Source organism: Arctopsyche grandis, chromosome 2 (assembly GCF_051622035.1).
Source record: "Arctopsyche grandis isolate Sample6627 chromosome 2, ASM5162203v2, whole genome shotgun sequence".
Lineage (NCBI taxonomy): Eukaryota > Metazoa > Arthropoda > Insecta > Trichoptera > Hydropsychidae > Arctopsyche > Arctopsyche grandis.
In genome coordinates this window covers 21,387,209-21,401,781 of record NC_135356.1, presented here as the reverse complement: position 1 = coordinate 21,401,781, position 14,573 = coordinate 21,387,209, and the positions used below count along the sequence as shown (strand labels likewise).

General features: G+C 32.9%; 1 protein-coding gene across 2 annotated transcripts; it reads right to left on the bottom strand.

Moving 5' to 3' along the window:
* Positions 1–248: 248 nt before the first annotated feature.
* On the bottom strand, positions 249–12,611 carry SCAP (SREBP cleavage activating protein). 2 transcript variants are annotated; one of them, XM_077445991.1, is made up of 23 exons: positions 12,466–12,611; positions 10,801–10,980; positions 10,542–10,714; positions 9,171–9,299; positions 8,976–9,084; positions 8,513–8,699; positions 7,814–7,959; positions 6,318–7,655; positions 6,037–6,248; positions 5,524–5,704; positions 4,022–4,109; positions 3,788–3,951; positions 3,629–3,720; positions 3,486–3,550; positions 3,266–3,393; positions 2,610–2,922; positions 2,373–2,532; positions 2,077–2,244; positions 1,711–1,817; positions 1,488–1,632; positions 1,263–1,408; positions 1,063–1,186; positions 249–653 (listed from the first exon to the last, which is right to left on the bottom strand). In XM_077445991.1, exons 2-23 carry the CDS (start codon positions 10,917–10,919, stop codon positions 511–513), a joined length of 4,437 nt encoding a protein of 1,478 aa, XP_077302117.1. In that variant the 5' UTR covers positions 10,920–10,980; positions 12,466–12,611; the 3' UTR covers positions 249–510. The 2 variants fall into 2 exon arrangements, with proteins under 2 accessions (XP_077302117.1, XP_077302118.1); XM_077445992.1 differs by having other exon boundaries at positions 259–653; positions 3,266–3,390.
* Between the last annotated feature and the right edge of the window lie 1,962 nt (positions 12,612–14,573).

Genomic DNA, 14,573 nt, shown 5'->3' with positions numbered 1-14,573 from the left:
ATTATACAAATTAGTCATTTATCAACAATAGATCAAATCATCAGTACTTATTAATGAATTATTTTTAACGCGTATTTCTAATGCAACTTTCAAGATTACAGTTATCCTTTGGAATTTTCAACTTTAACCACTTAATCGCCACGCGCCTTTAGAAACCGATTCGATTATTTTATTACGTGTGTTTAGTGTCAATCTTTGACATTACCTCTTGAATATATCACAAACTAACGAAATATATTGACTTTTTTCAATTTCATTAGTATCATAGGATATTTATAGATGTCACTGTGAAGAAACCAAAATTAATTTCGAGTTATAGCTTTAACCGCTTGGACGCCCAGCTGACGCGCTAAGCGTATAATAGATACGGCTGTTTGCGCCTTAAGGCGCTTTGGGCAGCTAAGCGGTTAATAAATACGAAGGAGAGCACACCAGTTGTGCTTACGGCGATGGAGTGGTTTAAATATAATAAACATATTCACTGTTTTCTTTTCTTGCTTACAAAACAAATCAATTGTTTTTTCTTTCGAATTGACGGTCTATTCTAGAAACAATGGGAAAACGAATTATTCTAAGCTCGTTGGCATAATCACACACAATAGCATCTTTGAGGGGAAGTATTTGTCGGACGAATACATAACCATCGCTAGGACCTGAATAAAAAAAAATATATATATATGCTTTAGAATATATGTAATTAAACGCATTTTAAAATATAAAAGGCATGATCAAAACTACGGCGAATATGTTTAGTACATTGCATTCAAACTAGTAAATGCTACACAGTAAATATTTATTTTACTCATAAATGACATTCTATATATACACATAGTGATACAAATACAAGATTTCAATGACCACTTTATAAGTATATATCAAAACTACCTTTTGGAAGTCATTCAGTTGAAATAGTAGTATTATTTCAAACTACTTTTAGAATATCTCTTGAGATGAAATAAATTGCTCGAGCTTTTTTTATCATTATTCAATATTGTGTATGTGTATTCACCGAATATTTTGATCACACCTGGTATGTATATATAATTTGAATATATTTATAACCTAATACAACTTTTCGGACGGCCTCTCCTGTGCTGGCGTCCCAAACAATGAGACCACCTCGACCTCCAGTTATAACCAAAGAATGAGTTAGCGTTAACATTCCACAGTTACCAGCACCGTGACCCTAAAATAAATATTTAAGATTAATAAAATTAACAACACTTCGTATTAAAACATATGTATGTACAAAACTTAATTACAATATTCATGGAGTTCAAGAGATGTCCTCGAAAACGATCCCAAATGCATAGTCGTTCATCAGTACCCAATGAAATGACATATGATTCCGAATACACTAAACCCGATATGGGACCGTCGTGAGCTTGGATACTGTATAAACAAGCACCTAATAATATAAATAATATTAAAGATTGTCAAGGTTGAAAATCGAAATAGAAATAGTTCTTGTTATCGCAAATATTTACCGCTCATCAGATCCCAAACGCACAATAGCCCATCTTCAGATCCACTTCCGCTGATATGCCAAAAACGATCTATAAAAGCGCATGTTATGGGACCACAGTGCCCGTGTAACGTATATAATCCTGATAAATCGTACGCTGAAAATACCTGAAAATTTATTGCACTTATAATATATAATCAATAATCAATTGTTTGTAATGTTAATTTGTATTTTGTTGACAATACTTTGAGTGTATGATCCTGACTGCCAGTTAATATTCTCCTTCCATCACATTCAAGTATAGTTATCGGTTGTTGGTGGGCTCTAGCTATCGTTAATCGTCGACATTGAACTAAATGAGAGTATATAATAAAAATATATATACTGTTCAATTTTGAATAATATAAATGATATATTATTAATTTAAAGGGACAAACTTTAGATACAATTTCAAGTTTTTACTAATGAGCTTTATCCCAAAGAACTTTTTTTTAAAAAAAGCACTTAATTAATACAAATATAAACCTTAAAATGAAAGTTAAAATTACTAAGACATTTTTTTAAATGTTTGTCCGTTTAATTACACACTTAAAAGTGCATGTTCAAGTCACCACAGTTCGATTTTATGTTTTCTTCTATGTCGTTAGATTGAAATAAAAATTCAAAAGGTGGTGCATCATCACCAGGCATATTTAAAGGATCATGTTCGTGACCAAATCGATGGTGGGTTGATTTCTCTCTCAACAATATTGATCCAGCTGATCCAGAACGTACGTGTGCTATTAAAAAAAGGAAAAAAACGTATTGAGATTACAAAAATATTTGGTTAAACTGATTTTCATTATTCAAAAAAATCTCAAGTCAACATTTATAATTTAACTAGTGTTTGAATATTGAAATAACTAACTTTTTTTGTGAGGTTGTTGAGTCGAAGGGGGACATTCTAACAACAGAAGGTCCAGGTGTCCAGTGAGTCTCGCCACTACAACGTGCATGTCCCGACATGAAACTTCCTCTAATAGTTTCACATTACTGACACTGTTACCGAGACCATCATCGAAAATGCACTGAAAAAATATTCATAGACATAAAATTAAAAAAAAACTAAAACGACATTAATAATCGAGAGAAATGTAAGACTAACGTGGAACTTTGCTGTAGACGCTTCCCAAAACTCTAGCCGTCCATCAGAACAACCCAAGACGATGAGATCATCAGCGAAATCCATACACCAAATCGATGGTGGACAATTTTTATCATTTATTATATTAAAAATAGGCTTTTCGTGGGATTTACTATCCCCTGGTGGCGTTTGGTTGAATTTTTCGCAATATGTCGACTCGCCGATCGATTGCGATGGGGTCTTCTCTTGGCTAAGATGGTATGATTTTAAAATATCCCTTTTTAAATGAGATTTATTTAGCATCAGGGAAGGTTTCTCTTGAAGTTGCAAGTCACTGAAAGTTTAAAAGAATTAAAATCATACACATGTCACATGATAACTATTAGTCAGAAAAACAACGATAATAAATTGTAATTTTCATACAACATTCTATCACTTTATGTTTAGTTATGCACTGTTTTATTTAGTCATATTTTAGTTTTTATTCTTTTCTTTTTCATCTGTTTATCTATATGTACCATCTTATGTAATTTGTAAAATCTCTAATTGGGCTCAGATGTTATTTTGTTACATTTATTCTTTATTTTTATGCATTTCTACATCTGTTGTCTGTTGATTTTTCAATAAATAAATAAAAAAATAAATAAGTAAGTCTGAAATTAATCAATGAATATTACCTTGAACAATTTTCTTCATTTATGTGTGGTCGCAATGCAGAACTCTTGTTGTATAGATTAATTAAATCATTTTCTTGAGACAAATAATCGGATTCAATTGAAGTAAACGAAGTATTTGAACAAAACTTCTGGAAACAATATTTTAAAAACATTCATCATTATTTCAATAATTTAAAAATATACCCTCATGGTTATGTATAGTATTTTATTATTTTATTACATTAGTTGTGTTTGAAATTGATGAGTCTTCAACACAGCTTGAAAATTTCCTAGGAGGTGTCGAGTCTGAAATGAAAAACAAATTTAATTTTTCCTAATACCTTTTTTTTATCAACACATCCGTTTTAATAGTAAATTTTATACCTGATTCATCTGAAGAATGCAGTTCAAAAGTAGGCGTGTCCTTATGATGAAGTCTGTGGCTATTCTTTTGAAGTCCATACTTATATAAATATCTAAACAACGATCAAATAATTTGTGAGATGAAAACACAACATCAAAAATTATTTATAATATACTCACATATTATTCCTGGAAAAGTTAGCTATCAATTCACCGTTGGACGGATTCCACATTTTCAATTGTCCTTGAAGGCAAGAGCTGACAATGCTTTCGCCGTTGGTAGCTAAACATTCTATCTCTTGTGCGTGACCTGATACTACTATCGGCACAGCTTCCATCACGAACTATAAAATACAACGATAACATTAGCATACTATTAAAACATACCAAAAAATTTTAATTCATATATCCCACCTGTAAAGCAGGTCTCGTCGATTGATTTTCCTTTTCTAAAGTTCTCCAACTAGTTCGCCATTCGGCGTAATTTTTTGTACAAACACAACTGTGAAAAATAACACACATATTTATTTTTCAGTACATCAAACTTAAATGCATTCATATTTGAAATGATCTTAAATATTCGAGTAGCCAAAAATTAATTAATTGAAAGGAGTTATTTTTTTTTATTATACGTTTTATTCAACTTGATGGTGCTCAATAAAATTTTGAAGCACATATGTACAAAGAAAATTTACTTAAAATTTTGCAAACAAAAATATTTCCGATGACAAAACATTGTTACATCAAAATTTGAGTTGACCCCCTCCAAAAAAAAAAAAATTACATTGTCTATGAATCGTTAGTTCGAGTGATAGAAGCTATTTTGGAAAATGGTATACATACATATGTTTACTAGGTTACTATATCAATCAATCAACATTTGGATGTAGTGTGTGCGTATGTCCTGTTTCAAATGACAAATTAACCAACCATGCATCATAAAAAGTTTTCAACGATTTTATTAATTATGTGCATACATAAGTTAAAAAAACTTTAGTTAAAAACAAAGTAAAATTCAGATCACAAAACTTCATCTATTGTTACTACTGTCACATGAAAACACGGGAGAGAGAATCCACTGTCTAAGTGCATTTGGGGGTGAACAATAGAGCTCCGGATTAGGTTAAACGGGAGTCAGTAAGTGCCCGCTAGAATTTTCAGAACCGGGGCGAGTGCGTGTCACTCGCCAGAGTAGACCTATGTATCTACACAGTAGACACATTAATGGATCAGGGAAGCTGTGATGGGCAACTTGTCCTTTATAAGGAGGTACACACGGTAGAGTAGATTATTCTGGTGTGAGTGCTGATTACGTGTGGACCTCTTGGAATCATTAAACAAATGCTGACTTTGGCCTTTCATTTGGATCCTAAACCCACCCCTACGCAACACTACTTACATAGATAAAATAATAAGTAAATATATGTAAATATATGAATGTACTACCATCCAAAAATGCAAAACTCCAATACTTTGAATATAACGAATCCAATTAAATTATTTCAATAAATTCACCACATTGTTTATTCACACCGTGCATACGTATGTATTCTTACCCCGGTGGCCGTCACCGCATCGAAAGTCGAAAAATCGAAATATTTAGTCTTATTCGTTTACCATGCATACATATGAAGAGCTGGTAGTATATATATATATATATCAGTGGCGTGTGGTAAAATTCTCTCTCTTTTTGTCGTACAGCCTTACTTAATGTGCGCGAGCAGATACAAGAAGAACAGGCTGTTCCTCTTGTATCTTGCCCGTGATATATATATTATATATACATACTACCGTTTACCATGCATACATTTTTTTCGATCTTTCGACTTAATTACTTTCGATTTTCGATCTTTGCTTTCCGATATTTTCTTTTCGATCTTTCGACTTTCGATACAGTGAACCAGATCTATTCTTACCCATATAGTACAACCATTGTATAAGCTATAACTAAAACACTAATGAGACAGAGTATAGCCAATAGTAGAATTTCCATCGGTGACGATGGATAGTATGGAATTTCGTTAGGCGACTGAGGTATACCCCAATTTGTTTGCAGCTGAAGAGCAGGTATAGGTATGCCATGACCAATTTCAAAATCTGCAATTATAGTAAGAACATTTCAATATTACATCAATAGCATACCATGCAAAGCGCAAATATTAATATGTAATTAAACTGTTTTAAGATAACTGAAACTTATCTTAACTTAAGCTACTACAATTATTCTTATTTCTCGATGCGCCAAAACGAACTATCGTTTGGTCGCAGTGTTATGCAACATACCAACTTAAACGCTCAATTCAAGTATACCAACTTAATAATGTATATGTGCACTCTTCTGGGTTTGAAAACTTAATCCTACATATATAAAAATAATACGTTTATATATTTATTTTTATCACAACTTATAATCCAGTGTAATAAGTTACCTGTAAGGTCGAGAGGGTCTAGAGCAGCGACAAGAGCTCTCCAGCGGGACGATGGAGCAATGCTATCCTTTTCAGCAGGATTTCTAGCTGCTATGGCTCTTTCTGGAGAAACTCTATGCTTTATCAGTATGGGAGGAAGTACAGCCAAGTAACGTCCAGCACATGATACATTATATTGAGATAAAATTGACGACCAATGAAATTCTGACAACCTAAGACAATAATGGTTAAGTGAAGATTAAAATTAGAATAGAAGGACAACAAACGAAAAGGCAACAAACCTCAACCAAGGTTGTGGATAAGTCATGTGTTTCAACGAAATGTGTTGCAGTAAAGTTTTATTCAACATTTTTGGATTCAACTCTAAGTTTTCAAGGTCCAATTTGTCGAAATTTGTTTCGACGTTCAAACTGGAACCACCCTTGGAAATGTGCTCCACGTTTAATTCTATAGATTGATTCGATTTTTGCTGATTTTCTTTAGGTATTGAAACAAAATCGCCAAGTTTACTTTTTTCCTCTATGGTGACCGTTTTATTACTCATATTGTAGCTCACATTATTATTGTATTCAACTTTAGCATCGTGATTGCCCATATCAGTAATATCAAAAATGTTTTCAATTATGCCTGAATTGTATATAATCATTGATATCCAAACTATCATCCACACCATGAACGCTCGCTGAAAAAACCTTGTTCTTGCCCATATTTTAACAAGTCGTATCCTTTTTGGTATTTTTTTTTCATCTGTCTTTACCATCAAAGATGTGGAATTTTGGTGAAGGTTAGCCACGACATTAGTATGAGGCTGATATGTCAATCCATTTAGCTTCGGATGCGATTTTGATCGGATTATTTTCGAAGACGATGAATAAAAGTTGTGGCCAGAATTCAAATTTCCTTCAAAGTCGATCTTAGAAAATCCTGTGAAGTTTTGAATAAACAGCTTTCCTTGGTTCATGTGCCGATTCAGTTGGAATTCACTAGTGTTTTCTCTCAGAGCTTCTTTGCGTCTAATATCAATTCCTAAGACTGTCGTAAAGAAGACCATTTGTAAGAAAAAGTCAGAGAGTAGACTGACAATCATAAAAATGCTGAACTGTTGAATGACAGGTACAAACGTGAAAAGACTTATTGTCAAAATTGTAATTTCAATGAGCAAGTTCTTAGTTATCGACCAGCCCTCTTTGCTCAGTCCTTGGGCCAATCTCATCTTCACGTCTAATTTAGAATCAATAGACATCACACTTTTCGTGAGAACAAATACGTTTTCGACCCCAACAAGTATTACTAAATATGGAAATATCTCTTTTCCTTGAAAACTAAGAGTAATACCAAAAAAGAAACAAATTCCAATAGTCATTGTTAAGCTTGCAGCGACTGATGCGACCGCAGACACAGCAAGTCCAAGTTTTGATCTCACAAATTCCAATTTTCTTACTGAGAAATATATGTAGACAAATAGACCGACAAATGTCAAACAAAGTGGAACAAATTCACGATAGTTGAATTCGCCTGGATAATATATTAGCATGATTTGGTTGGTAGTTTGGTTTGAATCCCATTTGTGATGTAGTGGATACGCATTTGATAGCTTTTCTTTGAGGGAATTTATGTAACTAAAAATATATTACGTTATTAAAATCCAAATATAAATAAATTTTACATCCAAATTTACATTTACATCTAAATTTTACATAAAATCCAAATATAAATAAAATCCAAATATAAATAAATAAATTTTTAAAACATTTTTAAATAAATAAAAAAAAATTACTTGTCATTGAGCCGATGAAAAAAAATCGTCACCGCATATTGTAAAGCCCTGGGTCTCGCTCTTAAAGGATACCTCTTAATTCCAGTTTCTTTAATGTGCATACCAAAAACCATTTCTGCTAGAGAAACTTTACTTTTCAGTGAGTTCTAAAAGACCACATGAAATATTAAGACCACATGAAATATGTAAAAAAAACCTAATGCGAAGTGTAATAGAAAAATATGACGAATTTCGAACATAATACAGTACTTCAATTTCATTATTAGTCTGACATATGTATTTATAATAATATTAAAAACTACATATATGTATGTAATACAACGTCATATATGTATGAATTCGTTAGAGATAAGCCTAAAAACATATGAGTCACATTATATGTACATGAATTCTGCTAAAGTTTCTGTTTTTATAAATTTATATAAAATGCATAATTCGATTCAAAACTTATTATTTTTTAATTAAATGTTCCTAAAATAATACGCTGCGGTTTTCAGAATTTGTTAATTTTCGCATTTTTACCTTCCAATGGTTTAAATGATTCTAATTCTTTGAACTTAAATTTGATAATAAAAAGAGGCGAAAATTTTTAAATACATATGTGTAACTATCAAAAGATTATTTGCTCAAATTTATATTGCATTTTATACTGTTTCAGATTCACCATATTTTTAATCACACATTGCAGTTGATATTAACCTGATAACTGAACACCGTAGATACTATGTTTGCGTCCGATACGAATCGATGTACATTTTGCTGCCATAAGTTTGCTGGAGACAACAAAAGGCAACTGTATTCAGGCAAAACAGAAGTCGACTTGTGGGCGGCAATATCTCGCTTCACATTTTCGACATGGAAGCAAACGTGGCCGAGGGAAGTTTCTCTGTTAATTACGAGGAGCACACGGAAGAAATTTCAATTAAAACCACACAAACAAAGTTGATTAAAGAAACCAAATAAGTATACACATAAATATAGTATAATCTTAATTACATTAAACGATATACGCACTCAGATTTAAAACATATTACGCTAGCAAAAATATACATATGATCGCATAAAATAGTGCATCGCAATCGTGATAAACGATCACTTTAACCCTTTGTACTCTAAACCAAAAAAGAACACAAAAGGTTAAAATGAAGATTGTAACACCTACGTTTCTTGATCTTGGTGATTTCTAATGACTTCGACGAGTCTAAATACTTCTTGCAGGGGAGCTCGGAAAGCATCGCTGGATTTCAATTCATCACGCCATGGCCACACTCCTTTAAAACAACACAAATTTACTTTATAAATCGGTTTAAACTCTTTATAGAGTGTTTAAATGATACAACTTGTGTTACGACGATACCTGTTTTAAAAATAATTTGTTGCACATACAAAAGTGGTTCTTCTTTAGCCCATAGATATGGCAAACTTACAGTTTCGTTCATTAGAGATGACAGGTTGATTGTGGCGTTTGCGTCATTGTTCGATATATCTGAAAACAGAAAGCTTCGTAATAAATTTAAGGAGCTTAATTTTATTTAGTTTTTTACTCTGATTTAGCACAAAATATTCCCAATTCCTCCTGTATGTTCGAAACATTGACGATGAGTTTAAATACAAATTATACCATGTATTGTAAATTGGAAATCTTCAAACCCTTGCTTCTTACTTGGATCTAAATCTAATCATTATTTAAATAAAACATATGAAACTTAATCAATTTGTTAGTTTTAACTGATAACAATTTATATAAATGTAGATATTTACGTATTATAATATAAAAATAAAAGTTTCTTGATTATTATATTATATTTATGTGTACTATATATTATATTTATGTGTGTTATATTATATTAAGAAACTTATTTAAACTTATTATAATACGTAAATATATACATTTCAATAAATTGTTATCAGTTAAAACTAACAAATAGATTAAATTTCACATATTCTATTTAAATAATGATTAGATTTACATCCAAATAAGAAGCAAGCGTTTAAAGATTTCCAATTTACAATACATGGTATAATTTGTATTTAAACTCATCGTCAATGTTTCGAACATACAGGTGAAATTGGGAATATTTTGTGCTAAATCAGAGTAAAAAAATAAATTGACATTTTTTAATTCATTGTATGTATCATGCAATGAATTACTAATTGTTTTATGAAAATGAAACAATACTTCTTAGATAAAATAGTCAATATTTTAGGTTCGAATTCAGACTGGTGAATGAATATCATACTTCTACATACGGGTCTACCTCACGGGACCGAAAGTGAAACGCCCGAAAACGCAAATATCGGAAGGCAAAGATCGAAAATCGAAAGATCTTAAGTTGAAAGATAAAAAAAGGGTCTCTCCCCCCGTCGTACATACTCACTTAATTTGCGCGAGCAGGATACAACAGGAACAAGAGGAACAGGCTTTTCCTCCCGTATTCTGCGCGCGCACATTAAACAAGGCTGTATGACAAAAAGAGAGATAATTTCACCGCATGCCACTCATATATATTATATATACATAGTACAGTTTACCATGCACCCTTTTTTTTTATCATTCGACTTAAGATCTTTCGATTTTTGATCTATGCCTTCCGATATTTGCGTTTTCGGGCGTTTCACTTTCGGTCCCGTGGGGGAGACTGTTCTACATACATACATACATACATATGTAGTCCAAAATTTGAATACAAATTATGTAAATTGAAAACTCTAATATATATATACATACTTTCCATTAAATTTTCGGTCCGATTCTTGGCCTGATCGTTAGACACTGAAGCGTTCAATTGAACAAACAAATTCGTTGCATCATTCAATGTATTGTGCGTATCTGCATATTTGTATGGAAGATATGATTTATGGGGAATACTTCCCGGTAGCGGAATATTCATCAGAGGAATACTGCAATTAGATTTGTAAAATTGTTACTGAAAAGAATATACATACGTACATAACAGATGTTCGAGTTTCAATTTATGACTATTTACCAGCAAAATACAAAACAAATTATTGCAATGCATATTGACGCAATAGGGTGAGAAGAACAAAATAGACCATGTGAGTAGTAGTATTGAGATATCCTCTTTGGTAAGTCCGGCGTTGCCATGTTACGTCTTCTCACATTGTGATTCACAGCTCATATCAAAACATGTGGCATATTCAGTTATCTGTAAAATTTTATATGCGTAAAAAGAGCAGTAAATAATGTTATTCAATTTTAGATAACTTAGTTTTAAAAAGAAAAATACTTGGCATAAGAATTTTAATAAATAAATTGGATGTAGTTTTGAATAGTGGAATCACACAAGTAATTTTTTTACATTTGCAACTACATGAATCTTTTTTGTGCAATTTGAAAAAAAAAAATGTTTACTACGTCAGATAAACTGTATCGGCAACGTCGCGAATACCAAAATACGAACTAATGTTTGGTTACGTTTTATTTATTTATAGTTTGGTTAGGTTAGGTTAAGTTAGGGTTGGTTTTATTTATTTAACCGTTTGCCTACGGCCGTCTTCTATGGAAGCTTCCATCGAATTTCTGAACTTTGCACGGGATTTTGAGCCTTATATGCGCCTATTTCAACTGTTTTAAGGTTCAAAATTGGTTGAATATATTACTGAGAGTTAAATGCCATCTATTCAATTTGCTTAAAATTCATATATACCAGTCAAAAATTAGTTTTTTGTGGAACCATACTGAAACCTCGTTTATGTGACGTCACGTCGTCATACAATTATGAAGAATGATTATTTGACAATTAATCCAAAATTACGATATATATTATGTATTTTATTGTTTAAAATAATACTTTATGTGTTAATTATCATATCTGGTTACTTGAGTAAATATTAAAATCTGTATTTAAGGTCGAAAACTCGATTGCCAAATTCGCGAAAAAGGTGCCGCGTACATGGCTTGTTCGCTATATTTATTGCCGTGGGCAAAGGGTTAAGATTACATTTCACTAGTGAGACTATAATTTCACTAGTGATAAACATAAGTAAACAGTTTTGACAGTCGACAGTTGTCAATAGCGGAAGACTGCGACGTTGCTACTTTTTGTGTCTATTCTAATGCTAAAGTCTATTTTTTCGAATGATCGTTTCATATATTTTTTAATTGACACGTTATAATGCCAAAGTATTTTATTCGTTGCACAATACAAGATTGTTTAATGCACCGAAAATGATGCAAATATTTAATGCACAAACATTTCTTTTAAGATACAAAGTATTTTTCTCACTACAGTTAAATCGTACTCTAATGAAGCTTAAATACAAATTTAAAAATAAAAAATTGTATCGTCTCATTTGTAGGGATGACGAAATATTTTTGTTGAATTTTAAATTATTTTATAATTGCAGATGTTACTAGATAATTAAGATTACTGTATAATTTATAGGGATATATATTTAGTACAACTATTTAGTAGAAAAATGTTTTCCATACATCTCTACTGTTTATTTTTAATAGTGAACAAAGTTTGTGACTTTTGAAAATATTTTTTTAATCAATAATGGAAATTATACACATTTCATTAAAATTTGTATGATACTCATCAATTATTTTAAAGCAATGTGCGTGTTTAGACGAAAGGTTAGGTAGATATGGGAGGTGGGAGGGGGGGAGGTAAAATATGAAAACTAACCTATGAAAACCGAATTAGCTGAGGCAAATGATTAAGAAGGGGGCGTAGGTTCCAAAGGAGGCGCGAAGGAGCAGTAGCTCCAGCGCGAGAAGGTGCGCGCTCAATTTCAATCACTAAGTGACAGCGCACAATGCACCCAGACAAATATGATAACGGCCATTGCCAAGCAATACAAAATTAATAAAAAAATATATGACAGTCTACAATATAAATCTGTGATGTGGTAAACCCATTTTTATCAGTTAATAGTAATCAGGAGAACTACCGAGGACATAAAATATATAGATTTTTATTGCGTTGCTCTTTATTTCGTCCACAAACACGATAAGCAGGAATGAAAAATAGGGAACTTGCCACTCTTTCTTGCTCCCAAGAAATATTCTTCTGGAGGTACAAATCCTTCACTGTGTAGGAATATAGCACGACTTGTGCTATTACATCAAAACCAGTGATTTCATCATCGATGCTGTACAAACATGCATAACTCAAGGGCAACGACCCCTTCGACCATTCCAGGAGAAAGAGTTCATCGCTCGATCGTAAAACGAACAAAACCCAACAGTGATGTCATCAGGCAACCGCGACACATGTCCTGAAAAGTCGTTTTCGCGTGGCACGCTGACCCCATAGCTATAAACTACACGTGTACCGAGCACGCGCCTCGAAAATAGGTCAACACGTGTCTCTAGCACACGTGTCCTGGAAACGAAGACAAAGCGTCTGCACACGGCACGCTACAAGCCAGAACGTATATAAAGTGACGCACCAGCTCCCAACACTAAAGTGAACCGAACTTCATACATATAATAACCATTGTAACAATTGAACAAAAATAAACGATCCTCTTTCAAACACAAACGGTGTTTTCTTAGACCGAGACACGGTCAACACATTTGTCCCGCGTACTAAAACTGTTTATTTCAAAGTCTTTCTTTCAGCTATCTAGGGCTGTCCGACAGTCAATTGCTATCTATTGATCGATCATGGCGTAACTTTAAAAACCACGCAGATATACGACCGTTCTGAGTTTCGCGTTCGGACCGTCAAACCATTGGTCGGCAGTTAGACCGCCGCAATCTGACTGGTTGCTGTGTGCGTTGTTGTTAACAAGTCCATACTTGACAAAAAAATGTTGAACTCCGAACTCGGATCAGCGGACCGTTCTCTGTCTGCGTGGGCTCTTATAGTTGATCTTTACATCATTCCAAATATGTATTTATTTTGACAAATTTGACCTAAAAATATTTGAAACATAATCGAAGTATTCATTTTCTGATATGAACGATGAACTATTTGAATATTAAGTATGTAATTTAGAACTATTTACAACCGTGTCCTACTTCTACGGCTTCCAGAAACGTGGATGATGTAGTTAAACCAACTTTCGACTAACCTGGAGGATGACGTTACGTATAATTAGGTGGGCTCGTACTGGGTCGGCAAACTCGTCAAAGATCGGCTAGCTGGTTCAAATTGACCGAAGAGGTGGTGGAATCCAAATCACGAGGTGCACTCTCGTCGATGATGGACTGTGAACTTCTCAAGCTGCAATTGATAATTGATGACTGTTCTCAGCGGATCGCTCCACTCAACTCAGGACAAAGCTTTTATTCTTTGGCTCTAACTAGACTCCCACCCGCAACCGAGCGGTAGGGTGGGATAGTAAACTTACTAATTTAGCTCTCCAGCATAACTACAACCATGGACGTCATAGAACGTGGCGTTACAATTATATTTTAATTTTTTTATTTAAATTTGTAAATGTGAAATACCAATTTTTTTGCCAAACGAAGTAAATAAAATGAATCTGAAAACAGGGTTGCGTCTGTAAAATCAAATGAAGAAAATAATATCAATTTAGTATCTGTTAGTATAAATATAATAAATGATAGTAGAGATAGTGATGCGATATGTGTGTCTTCTTGGCCACGGAGTACGGAGATGTGGGAAGAAAAAAAACGCAAATATCCCTGGTTAATATGTAAGTCTAATAATATTCGATGTGATATTTGTTGTAATGTAAAGTCTTTCAACTTTTAAATCTAAAGGAGTTAGTATTTCTGAAGAATGGAGCTCGATTTCAATTTCTACGTACGGACACAATAGGA

Bases quoted from the DNA above. Each gene is read 5' to 3' on its own strand.
- SCAP (XM_077445991.1), bottom strand. From the start codon at position 10,919: ATGGCAACGCCGGACTTACCAAAGAGGATATCTCAATACTACTACTCA. The intron at 8,700-8,975 runs GTAGGTGTTACA...CGTAATTAACAG, and splicing joins AATCACCAAGATCAAGAAAC to AGAAACTTCCCTCGGCCACG. The intron at 2,533-2,609 runs GTTAGTCTTACA...ATATTTTTTCAG, and splicing joins CGTCTACAGCAAAGTTCCAC to TGCATTTTCGATGATGGTCT.